Below are 13579 nucleotides of genomic sequence, written 5' to 3' on the forward strand. Positions count from 1 at the left end.
TAGAACAAATATGCATAAACTGTATAAAGTTATATAAAAGTATAAGCGATAAATTTATAAACTTTATTTATTGCTTCCCTCCTTCCTCTTGAGGAGAAAAATGCATACTGCTGAGCACAGAACAATCATCAAAAATAATGACTTATTTTTCTTTTTAAATCTTATTAAAAAAAAACAGTTTAAATAAGAGAACAATAGGAATCAAAAATTCCTCATTGTTATTCGTTTGGTAAACAATAAGTATAAATTCTGTTTTGGTTTGCACTATTAAAAAACAGGGGCATAGGAGTCGAGCCTCTGAGGATTATATTCATCAAAACAGCAAGTGCTTCATTCGTACATAATATTCTGTGCTTCATCAAGAACTTAACAAATTGCAGAGGGTTCAGACTTAGGAATCGTACAGTAGGAAGGAATGGATTAATAATAGTACGTAGGCCGCCAACTCTATGGGGCAATTTTCGATTCCATTCTGCTTTTGTCCAGCGCATGATGGAATCTAAAAGGACCGCTTCAGATGGAATATGAAGCACGGACATTTTAAGAATCATTTTCACAGTTGAGGCATGAGCACTAATAAAAAAAGGGGAAGAAATCACAATGTTAGTATCTCTAGAAAACACAAATAGACAACGTTTTCTTAGCTTCCTTATATGCAGTGAACTTGAGAATTCATATAGCTGGCATACATTGTCGGGAGTAATGTTATCGTATAGATATTTGATGCATCGTTTGCGCAGGTCAAGTACCATATATCTGTCGGCTATAACTGTAACATCCATTGCATGTTTCACGTCCAGAAGTACGAAGTGTTCCGTGTATATATACCTACACAAATAAAAAATTAAAAAAATTAACAAATAAATAAATAATGAAATAAGAATAGGAAACAGACATTTAAAGACAAACATGAAAATTGCGAAATAAAGAAAGTCGCTGTTTCATTAGTTCATTCTAGTTCCAAACTTGTAAAGAGAAGCTTGCTTCCTGTTAGAGTTGCTTTCGAGCATGCTTTTGCATCCTGTAAGAAGATGCCAAGTAAAGATTCAATTCCATTTTAAATTAAGAGTTATAAATGGATTCATCTTTAATTTTTTATTATGTGAATGATGTTATAAATGTAAGAAAAGAGAATTTGTTTTTTTCATTCCCTTCCCCTCTACCACAACCAGGAATTCATATCATCACCACCGCAACAGGTTGCTTCGACTTGCAGATATTCGCAAAGAACTTAAACTTTATTACAAAATGGAGAGGAGTTAAAAAAAAAACTTATGTTCCCAGTCACTTTGGTTTAATAACAGATGGTAATGCTTTACTGTAGTGTGAGTGTGTATGATTTTACACTGGATTTATATATAATAAATAAATCCAGTGTAAAAATCCAGAGTAATAATAAATACGTTTTTATGAAAAAAGCTGCAATGCAGCTTTTTTTATTAAAACGTATTTATTATTACTGATAGAATGAAATAACTACTGACTACCTTTCATTTTGTGCAGGAACAGTCTATCATGCGTAGTTGCTTTACCACTTATAAATCTGCTGCTATATATATTTCCAAATAGTGTATATATATATATATATATATATATATACTATGTGGAAAGAAGTCAACGTAAGTCATAGTGTGAGGAACAAACACCAATAACGCCCACTTTAATAAGATGAAGTGATCTCCTTTCGCTGCGATGACTGCAGAAATCCTAAGGAGCATGCTTTCCACAAGTGTGTGCGATTGGAATCGATGGAACTTTTGGAACATTCTTCTTGTGGGCATGTAATGAGGTCCTGGACTGTTCTGAGGTGGACGTCGCTTGGCCTAACCCGACGCTTCAATTCATTTTCATCCTGCAGATATATAATAGGGTGCAAATCAAGGCTCTGTAGAGGCCAATCCAGTGTGCTGGCGTTCTTGACCATAAACCACGCAGTTCCACACAAAGTAGGAAGCATTGCATTGTCCAGAATGTTGAAATAACTCTTCAAGTTAAATGTTCGCGGGACCAGAAACAGAGCTCCGAGACACAATCAAGAAAAACAGGACTATACATTCTCACCGCCACCTCCGAATTTCTTAGTTGGGGATTACGCACTGTGCACGCTATTTTCACCACTGAAGGCGACACTACATGTTGGTTGGGGTAATGTTACTTGCATATTGCGATCCTACCCATGTTGTAAGCCTCGGTTCTGAATGTTTTGTGCATATCTAGTCGATGCGCAAAAAACGCCGCATTCATTGTGTCGACGTAAGAATGGTTTTTAAATATTATCCTTCGTATTAACCTACGGTCAAGTTGGGTTAGTGTGATTGGTCATGCACTACGGGTAGTACTTGCAGTAGACTCCCTGCGCTCTCATCTCAGTATGGTACACTGACTGTTGACCTGGAATGGCCAAATGTTTCATCAATTTGCCGAACAGATAGGCTTGTAATATGGAATCCTATTACAACGTCACTTTCAAACTCCATTAGTTCCCTTCTCGCAGTTTCACCCGTACACTGTTGCACTGACTTGGGAGCATCATATTCCTTCAGTTTATACCAGCTGCAAGCACGTGATTCTTTAAATGCACGATACACTGTGCATCTGTTGGGGATGTCCGTAGACTTCTTTTTAAGCAGCGTAGATGTGTTTATGGCTTATTTAAATTAACATGTATTGGAAGCGTTATTTCTAAGTCGCTCTGAAGATTTTTGTTACTATATTTTTACTAAAAATAAATATTTTTATCATTATTAAGATTAAATCGCTATTAAGATTCAATTAACTTCAAATGGTGTAATTACAAATATGCTCGGAAGTGCAAATAGAGTGGTTGGTCATGGAATGGGCTGTTTCTAAATTTTATTGATTGATTACTTTTCTTTCATTTTGTTTATTTATTATTATTATTATTATTATTATTATTATTATTATTATTATTATTATTATCCCCCAGAAGGAACACTGCCTTGTCGTGACGGTGGGGCTTGCGTGCTTAAGTGATGTGGAGAGCTATTCTGGCGGTAGCATAGAATAGCTCTCAGCAGGACCACCCTAGTCAGACAGGTCTCAACTGATAAGTCAGACTAATAGTGTTCCATCCCCATCTTTATATGGGGAAAAGTAAGAAGAAATCCATACCGGATCAGTTAACACCCGGGTCATTAACTACTGTGGCAAATGATGGGGATCCTGGATTTCAGGCGACAGGGGGTGGGGGCGATAGGAACCAGCTCTTCAGGGCAGGAAGCTGAATAGCGACTGGAAGAAACCAAACGTAAAAATTGGACTACAGAAGAAAACAGAAGTATGAAAGGGTTTTATAGATCAACACCAGAAAAACGTTTTAGAGAGCGTATGCATTTAATTTGGAAACAAAAATGTCCAGAATCTGCAATAATAGAACAAAGGCTTACTAAGAGAATTTCATTTTCCGTAACAAAATATTTACTGAACTTGAGCTGCAAGAGTTACGAAATAAACCAACAACTCAAGTAACAGCAATTTATTATATATATATATATATATATACTTGTCCGAACACCTAACGTCTTATTATCAGAAACTATTCTAACAAACAAGGAAAGTAAAAACAGAAAACATTTACCAGTTTATATGGATAAGAGACAGCAAAATATTCCTTAAAAAGACACAAGACGCAAAAACCAATCCAAATAAAATCCGTAGACGACCTCAACAGGCTGTCATATTAAAAGGAATATTGACAACTCGTAAAGTAGGGAACAGCATATCAACCTACATGAATACAGACCATCAAGCAGACGTAATCACCCCGGAACATAATAATTGCCACTTTCTGAAATCAATAACAGAATGGAAACAAGTGACTATCTCCAAAAAAGGACTATCTATTCTCCACATCAGCATTAGAAGAATTCAAAAATACTGGCTGACCCTGCAAGCTTATCTAAAGGAAGATATAGACAACATAGACATTTTAATACTGACTGAAGTATCTACGACAAACAAAGAGGCAACCATTTACCAAATGCCAAACTTCAAACAAACAACACAAACACTGCAGACAAAATAAACGAGGCGGCGGTATAATAATATTTACCAAACATAAACTAGAAGTAATAAAAATAAACTATAAACTCGAATACGCATAAAACATATGCATCGAAATTAAAATCATCAAACAATAAAACTCCTTGATATTAAACGCAATATACAGACCACCCAACTTAAGCACCACAAATTTTGTAGAAGAACTAAACAGATGGCTTTCAGCCACGAATGAAGGCGCCTCAGAATACTTGATAATAATAGGAGACATTAATATAAACATTAGGAACATAAATAACAACACACAGAACAATACCTAGACCTCTTATCAGCAAATACCATAACCCCATCCATACAGACGTATACACGAGAGGAGATAGTCGGAAACACAACAACCTCATCCTGCATTGATCATATAAATATAAGAGCCCCTCCAAACAGTCACACAGCAGCCGTCATAACATGCAAACTGGCAGACCATTATTTCACAGCATTACGGTTACACACTGAACCAGAACCCATAAAACTCACTGAGACTACAAAACAGTATTATAGCATTCTAAACGAAACAACAGAAACGACGAAATCAAAAAAAAGAAAAACAGACTGATGCAGATAGCATCTTTAGACTCTTCTTAAGCTGTATATTATAATCTTAAACTTGCCTTTAATAAAATATAAAACATAGCATTAACAAAAAAAAAAAAAAATACGCACCGAAACAAAACAGAATTCATGGATAACAGACAACATATTAACAGACATACAAAGAAATTATGACCCATGGAAACAACTTAAAAAGTCGCCAAACAATATTGCTTTACAAGATGAATACAAGAGAAAACAGAATCTCCTAACAACACAGATTAGAACGGCAAAAAGAAACTGCTACATCAACAAATTCACAACAGCTCAGAATGACATAAAGGAAACCTGGGACCTGATTAATGAAATGCTGGACAATATGCACAGAACCACTACCTCAGAAACAATAAAACACAGCTTTGCTTGCGACCCCAAATCCCTCAAACAGTTGGCAAACAACTTTCATCAGCACTTCGTGAACTCTGTCTAAGAACTACAAGAAACAATCTTTGCTCACACAAACGAACATTCTCCACCAGGTCCTCGAGCAACCCAGTCGATGTGGTTCCCCACAGTAACAAAAGAAGAACTATCACTGGCAATTCAACAAATTAACCCTAACAAAGGACCGGGGATAGACGGAATCAGACCAAAAGACATCAAGTAACACTCAACCAACCTACTTCCAGTTATACAAAAACTGTTAAATAAAATCTTCGAAATGGGACACATACCTGAAACACTAAAGACCGCATTAATCACACCCATACACAAACATGGAAAAAGCAACATTATAAGTAATTACAGACCCATCGCCACGTTGTCTGTAATCAGCCAAATCATGGAGCGCATCAGAAACTCTCCACATACGTTGAAAAATTTCAAATCATACCCAAAACACAATATGGCTTTCAAAAGAATAAAGGAACAGCAACACTCCTTGAAGATTTCATAGACCTAATAAACACTGCATTGTATAAAAACAGAATAACATTAGTCGTATTCATTGACCTAACAAAAGCATTTGACACACTAACACACAAAACCTTATTAACGAAACTAACGCATAACGGAATTGGGGGTCGTCTACTCCAGTGGTTTAAAGCATACATGACAAACAGGAAGCACATCACACGTATGGTCTCAGCATTCAGCAAAGCGGTACCAGTAATAACCTGCGGAGTACTGCAAGGAGCTGTACTATTTCCCATTCTATTTAACATATACATACACGACATAAGCCACCTTCCCCTAAAAATTAAAATCTTCCGACACGGCCATAGTATCCATTCACAAGAACAACAATTCAAATAACGCTTACACGAATATGCAACACTACATCAATCAAATCATAACTGGTTAACCGAAAATGGCATATTAAACCCTGGGAAAACAAAGCTAATGATATTCAAAAACCCCCAAACCCTGCCCATAGAAACTAACTATCTCACTATCTGGCATTCACCTTCCAATACACAAAGCGCTGAACCTTAAACCACAAACATCATACAGGTGAAAACAACACGCTATCTCAGACTTTTCTTCGATGCTGATCAAAGTGGGAATAGCCATATAAACTACCTACACACCAAGCTTAGAATAATAGCAAGCAAACTATACTGATTGAAAGACATAACCCCGACACACATAAAAATACTAATCTACAAAGCATCGGGTGAAAACATTTTAAGATACGCATTCACATCATATGTATTCTGCGCAGACTACAGACTCAACAGGTTACAATGGTTGCAAGATAAAATGGTAAAACTGATATTCTGGGAACAACCCACACTTATGCAGGCAGCACGGACAGAACACAAAATATTTAAGGTGAAATACCTATGCCACTTGAGAGTCATGTTAAAACATTACTACAGCCTAATCTATAGTGTAACCAGAACAACATACCAGATAACAAGACCACAGTTAACAAACTACATAACATACAAGTACAACAATCAGAATGGCAAAGCCACCCGAAACTTCTACATACCTGACATGACAAACAAACTGCCGTTCGATGACAGAAACCTTGGATCATACAGAGAACTTAAACACACGCTATATAAATATTATAGCGAGAATGAAAATTAGAGAAATTCCTGTTTCTCTCTCTCACTCCCTCACATACACACACACACAAAACCTATGACAAACCCCTTCTCAAAAAACACCACTACAAGGACACGAACAAACACACCATGTCCAAATCCATCTACTTGCAAAAAAAAAAAAAAATTTAACTGCGTAATAGCAGATGAAGCCTTCCAAGCACGTACCAACAAACAATACACTCAACATCTGGCTTGTGCATAGTATAGAAACATAACCATGAAACCACTGCCATCTATTATCTTCCTCAGATATCCTGTGTAAAGCTTCGAAGAAGAAATCAGAAATGCCTCCCAAAATTATTATTATTCTATTATTATTCACTAAAAAAAATTCTGTATAATCATCACTGTTAATATTAGAACTGTGTTGTAAATGCATAATACAGAGTCAAAGAGTGTTATTAAAATTATTAACTGAAATCCAATGTAGAAATATTTTGTAAAATTATACTCAAGATAATTATTGTATATATATGTGTAATTTTGCAATGAACAAAAATATTATTTATTAAAAAAATTATTATTTGAAAATATTAATTACCTGCAAGTATCTGTTATTCACAATTATAATGTATTATAAATATTATATATATATATACAGGGTGTTCGGGATAAATTTGACATATTTATAATTAATTATATTTTTCCGTAAGTTACATGTATTAACACACACTTCTCTTCATTTAAAAGTTTGGACCCTTCTTCATTCATATACAAGATGTCAGAAAGGATGGATAGCTGGAACCCACCTGAATCATGGAAGAGAATAACTTGTATCATGATGATTCGTGCCCGCCATCAAAATAAGGATATTACGACTGCTGCCCAATGCTCCCTGAATACAGTAAAAACAATCAGGCATGAACTAGAGACTTGCAATGGTGACTACGAGGATGTAGCAAGAAGAAAGATCCCTAGCAGACGATCTGATTGCGTTCGTACAGCAGAATTCCTCGCAAATCTGCAGGAACAGGTGTTGAAGAACCCTGGCATTGGAATTCGGGCTTTGTTCGTGGAGTTGCTAACTGTAGTCAAGCCCTGGATAACAAGGGTAGCCAATGGTAGGCCGTATGTATGGCAGCAGGATTCGGCCCCTTGCCACACCTCTGGGAAAAGTCAAAAATGGTTGTCTGAAAATTTCTACGACTTCACCAGTCCAAATGTTTGGCCTCCAAACTCCCCAGACCTTAACCCCATGGATTATTTTGTATGGGGCGCAGTTGAAAAAGACACCAATCGCACTTCCAGTAATACAAAAGCCCAGTTAATGGATAAAATTAAAACAGTTTTTGCGGCCCTTCCCAGGGAGACTGTAGCATCAGCTTGTTCGAGGTTCCGAAGCAGAATTGAAGCTGTGATCGATGCTAATGGTGGTTATTTTGAGTAAATCTTGTTGATAGTATTGTAATTAACTCTGCCTGTAATGTTTTTTTGTCAATTCATTAAATATAATAGATACAAAGAAGATTTTCTTTTTCCTTACGAAACTGTCAAATTTATCCCGAACACCCTGTATATATATATATATATATATATATATATATATATACACACACACATACACATGTATATATAATTATTATTCTATCTATGTATGTAATTTATCTAAGATATAATAATAAAATGTTTAAAAAATATTATTAATCACTTGATTACAAATATATAACCATCCAACATCCATCCAACATAAAAACACACAGATTAGTGAAACAATACATTCACTCAGGTTGAAACAATAGAATAACTTGGAATTTACTTCGATGCAGATATGAACTGGAATAATCACATAAACCATCTACCAAACAAACTGCGAACAATAACTGATAAACTCTACAGGTTAAAAAGACAGTTCCCACATACCTAAAAACACTAATATACAAAGCACTATGCCAAAATATGCTAAGATACGCTATAACAACTTATGCTTTCTGTGCACCCAACAAACTAAATAGATTAATGTTGCTACAGTACAGAATGATAAAACTGATCTTTTGGGAACAAAGAAACAATACCGACTATATACAATGCAATGTCAGAACACAAAATACTAACAGCAAAATACTTGTCACTATGCAGCTTTGCTAAAACATTATTTCGATGCCAACTACAGGACAGTCAGAAATACATACCGTATAACAAGACCTCAGACAACTAATTATATCACATATAAATACAATAATCACTACAGAAAGGCCACACGAAGCTTCCACATCCCAGTCATGCTAAATAAACTATGGTTTGAATACTGGAACCTTACAAACTGCAATAGCCTGAAAAGAGCCCTAAGGACATACTATAAACAAGAAACACGCATCCTGCTGCATGCCTTATAAATTTAATGAAACACAATATATTCATGCTTTCCAGTTCAGTGCTGCATTAAGACATTCCAAATTACCTCGTGTGCATGCACACATTGTGCGTGTGTGTGTGTTCAACCTATGTCTGTAGTCGATACCAGACCTATTAAATATCAGCCTATTTCCCAACACAGCAATCGAACCAATAAATAATAAATAACCGATGTCATCCTCAGATAAGCTTGATAAATAAGCTTCAAAAATGAAAGCTGAGAAACTACATCTCAACTAGGATAAGCAAAAAAGAAAAAATATATATCCATATATTACAATTAAGTGCCATAGTTAGTGCTTAAATACATTGAATCAAAAATGGTAAATATGTACATATATATATATATATATATATATATATATATATATATAGTAACTCATTGTTATTGTATAAATGCTGTCAAAATGTTATTCAATCGCATCTATAAATTACCAAGTACAGTAACTATTATTAATACATTATATAGAAAAAAAAAGGAAAATTTGTATTAATTTCATTGTTACAAAAAAAAAAAAAAACAGAGCTATATCTATTCAAGGTATACATTTTTGGTCGTTTTTATAGACAAATACACTTTTATTAATACAGACCAGTATTTTACAAATAAACATTTATTAAAACCTACCAGTTTGCTGGCGAAACTGGTAGGTTTTAATAAATGTTTATTTGTAAAATACTGGTCTGTATTAATAAAAGTGTATTTTTCTTTTAGAGCTATATCTGTTGTAAATATGTAATCATACATAAATCATGTGTTGTATATATGTAATCGCAATACGTAATCATAATTTTAATAATAAAAAATTATTGAATTTTAAAAATATATTATAAACGAGAAGGCGTTGTGTAGGCACACGGCGATATCGCTGATCCCGTTTTTATAGTTTTAAAGTGGTTCTAACCACTGTTTTTAATCTGAAAGTGTTCCAAGTAATTCCTCTCATGACGTCGATGACAGTGGTTTAAAATTCATCGAAATCGGCTAATAAGAATCCATAATTTTGAGTGCAGAAAATTAAACACAGTAGACCATAGTCAACAACGAGAGAAGAACAAAGGACGTCGCCATCTTTACAGTCACGCTACAGTTGCTCAAGGGAAAAAAAAGGTGAGTCATGAAGTGTATCAAATGCCTGAAGGATTTATCGTCGGACGGAAATCATATAACCTGTAGGAAATCTTCACTTTACATGTTCTAGCCTTTCAGAAACAACCTGACAGCATAAATCCAACACAAAGCATGAGGAATGGAAGTGCTTATTCTGCAGGGAGAACAAATAAACGCTGCCACACACACATCGTAGCCGATTATATCAGACAAGGAACTGAACAGACAAAAAATATAGGTGAGTCCTATAATTTGAATTCTTTAAATATACTAATAGAAAAAGGTTTAGAGACTATAAAAGTCAGTTTAGTAGATCTTTTCCAAGAACTCTTTGATAAACTGAATGAACAAATAACAAAAAAAATCTAGCGAATATTAGGATTTTGTTAAACATTATAATTTAGCAGTGAAAGAAGTCTTGCAAAGAATACGGTAAAAAATATCAAAATTAGTGTTAACGTCTAACTTGAAGGCAACATAATTTGATGAAAGAGACATCCGAACTCCGTCAAGAACTTAATTCCTTTAAACTGCAATACGAACTTTTAAATCAGCAACAATATAAAGAAAATCTTGTCATAAACGGTCTTCTTGAAACTGCACCTACAGAAACCCTCAGAGACGTAGTTTTAAAATTAACCATGCAATTGAGATCCCCCTACAGCATAGCGACATTCAGACCGCAAATCGAATTCCAAGGAAGAACAAAAAAACAAGGCTTGCCATGCACCACTCATAGTTACAAGCAAGTCCACAAGTGACAACCTCATAAAAGCCAGCAGACTGAAAAAAAACAGTTGCCAAGGGATTGAACACATTGCAAGACAAAATACCAATTTTCCTTTCTGAATATTTAACATCATTCAACGAGAATCTGTTGTACAAAAGCTCAGAAGACATAGATAGGCTGCCACAGTGAAAGAAAATAATAAAACGACTCCTAATTAGATCAAAAGAAGACCACAACAAAAAATGAATGTGAACCATCCGTCTGGTGTTATTTCAGTTTGATCAGACCTCTCAAACATCAACCTTCTTCCAACACAGCAATCAAACCAATAAACAATAACTAACCGGTGTCATCCTCAGGTAAGCTTAGAGCTTCGAGGGTGCAAGCTGAGACATTACATCTAAACCGAGATCAACACAAATAAAAAAAAAAAATCGTTTGTTACAATGAAGTGCTGTTGTTGCAGCTCTTAAAAATACATTAAAAGCAAAATTGTAAAATATATACAATTTATTATTATTCTATAAATACTGTTAAAAATGTAATCTTATTCAACCTCTAATATAAATTACCATCTACAGTAACTATTATTAATACGTTATACAAAAAAAAAGGAAAATTCGTATGAAATTCATTGTTGAAAAAATATTATTATTTACTTTATCTGAGAAATAATAAAGTGTTAAAAATTAATATGTAATACATATATATGATGAAAATATAATAATAAATATAATATAATAAATATATATATGGATATATATATTTACAGGTATGAATGTACTTGTATGCAAAAAATAATATTATTATTAAAAAAAATCTGTAATTGTAAATTTTTGCAGCATGCAGATTTGTGTGCAGTATATTTTGTAAATACAGTATTATGTGTGAATAAGAATAAAGTTTGATGTTTGAAAAAAAAATTATTATTATTATTATTATTATTAATTGATAAATGTTGACTAGTTTTGTGAGAGGGATGCAAGAACATTCTGGATTGTTCGTGCCTGCCTTTGATGCCAGATTTAACGACATGAGTCAGGATTAAAATCCGATTTAACTATAGTGGAAGAAGGCAACTCTTTTTTTTTTTTTTTTTACATTGTAGGTGACACCAACGAACTCTATCCACTGACCTGTTTTGCTAATATTTTGCTGACCTGGTTTCCAGATACTATATCTTGAATATCAAAATAATAAAATCATTCTGTATATTATTATTTTAGTATTCTAATCCATAAGTGTCAGAATTCTGGACGTAGAGATGGCCCAGTTGTCTGCTGAACTTATCTCCCCGGATTAAAATCACTGATAATTTTAGTCCAACTGTTAGTGATTGGCTGAAGGTGGGGAATGGCTAACCATCAGCATTTAAAAGTTGATTAAGGCTTAACAGTCTCTATTACTACCACCTCAGAGGTATAAAATGCGTTAGTGGATTTCTTTATTTATTTTATTTATATCCTCTTTCTCCGGTTGAATTAATTCAGCTCATATGCATTTATTCTCACTAAATGATATTACAGAAACTTCGTATGTCTACTAGAACAGCGCTTCTTAAACTTTTTCCATCTCGACCCTTTTTAACCCGTAAATTTTTACGCCATCCCATTTCGCCCTCGAAATTTTTACGCAACCTCGGGTATATAGGTATATAAAATAGGTATACAAATCATACATTTACTGATAATAAATCATAAACAAACTTATTTCAAAACAATTCTTTGGTATACATATAATTTTACCATTTACATAAAGAATTACAAACAATAGCCTCGAATCTGAATTAATTTTTAGTCGTTGCGCCTTCAGAAACCTTTTACTGTTGCCAAATTTTCGGAACATTCGGTTACGCGACCCCATTTGGGGTCGCGACCCACAGTTTAAGAAGCTGTGTACTAGAATAACTGTGATCCTGACAACTTTCCAGATATCTCTATGATTCTGTATATTACTATTTTGGTGTTCCAAAGAAAAGGTATCACTGAAGAAACTTATTAATTTTTGGAAATAATCATTCCCATTCCACTATAAATTCTGTTTCTTATCTAAGGCTCACTAGTGAATCTTCTAACTACCGTGAATATTGTTTGTGTAGAAAGTAGAATCACATTCGATATTGATAAACAGGAATATTTTTAGTTATGCCAAGCATCTTTGGATAAATGCCATTGAAAAAACATAGGGTCCCTCGGGTACTTGCTGTTGATATCCCCCAAGGATTTGATCGGTTTGTCACCAAGGTGTATTACTCGTGAATAAATTATCATCATATTATCTGTCTCCTGACTTCACAACTATGTTGCCATCTTCCTTTCTGATCACACATTATGTCTGCTGGTAAATAGGACATTATGCCTAAATTCTGAAACTAATGCTAGAATTAAAAGGCTACTTTCTTTCATGCTCATTTTTTTTCTCTGTTTCCATCTTCAAATAACTACAAATCCAGTCGATAACTTCACTGATGACAGCATTCTTTTTTTATTCAATAGATAAGCCATGCCTTCAAGTAAATCAACCTAGATAACAATGAATTATGGTATTCAAATAGCTATGCATCATCGTTTTCATAACAATCATTAAAGAGTTTTGTGATTTTGATAGGACTAAACGTAGACAACTCACCAATGGTACCAATGTGAGTCGCGCTTTCAGGTCCCT

At 34.3% G+C, this 13579-nt stretch overlaps 1 protein-coding gene across 1 annotated transcript in view; it reads right to left on the minus strand.

The window, feature by feature from the left end:
- Positions 1–218: 218 nt before the first annotated feature.
- The window catches only part of LOC150094594 (BTB/POZ domain-containing protein 6-like), a 35803-nt gene continuing 22442 nt past the window's right edge, over positions 219–13579 (minus strand). The window contains exon 4 of the mRNA XM_090411596.1: positions 219–828. Within this exon, the coding sequence (XP_090267722.1) occupies positions 219–828 (610 nt within the window). The remainder of the gene's footprint in view (positions 829–13579) is intronic.

The sequence above is a fragment of the Typopeltis vanoorti genome, chromosome 21 (genome assembly GCF_054136105.1).
Source record: "Typopeltis vanoorti isolate ZY-2024b chromosome 21, IOZ_Tvanoo_1.0, whole genome shotgun sequence".
NCBI lineage: Eukaryota > Metazoa > Arthropoda > Arachnida > Uropygi > Thelyphonidae > Typopeltis > Typopeltis vanoorti.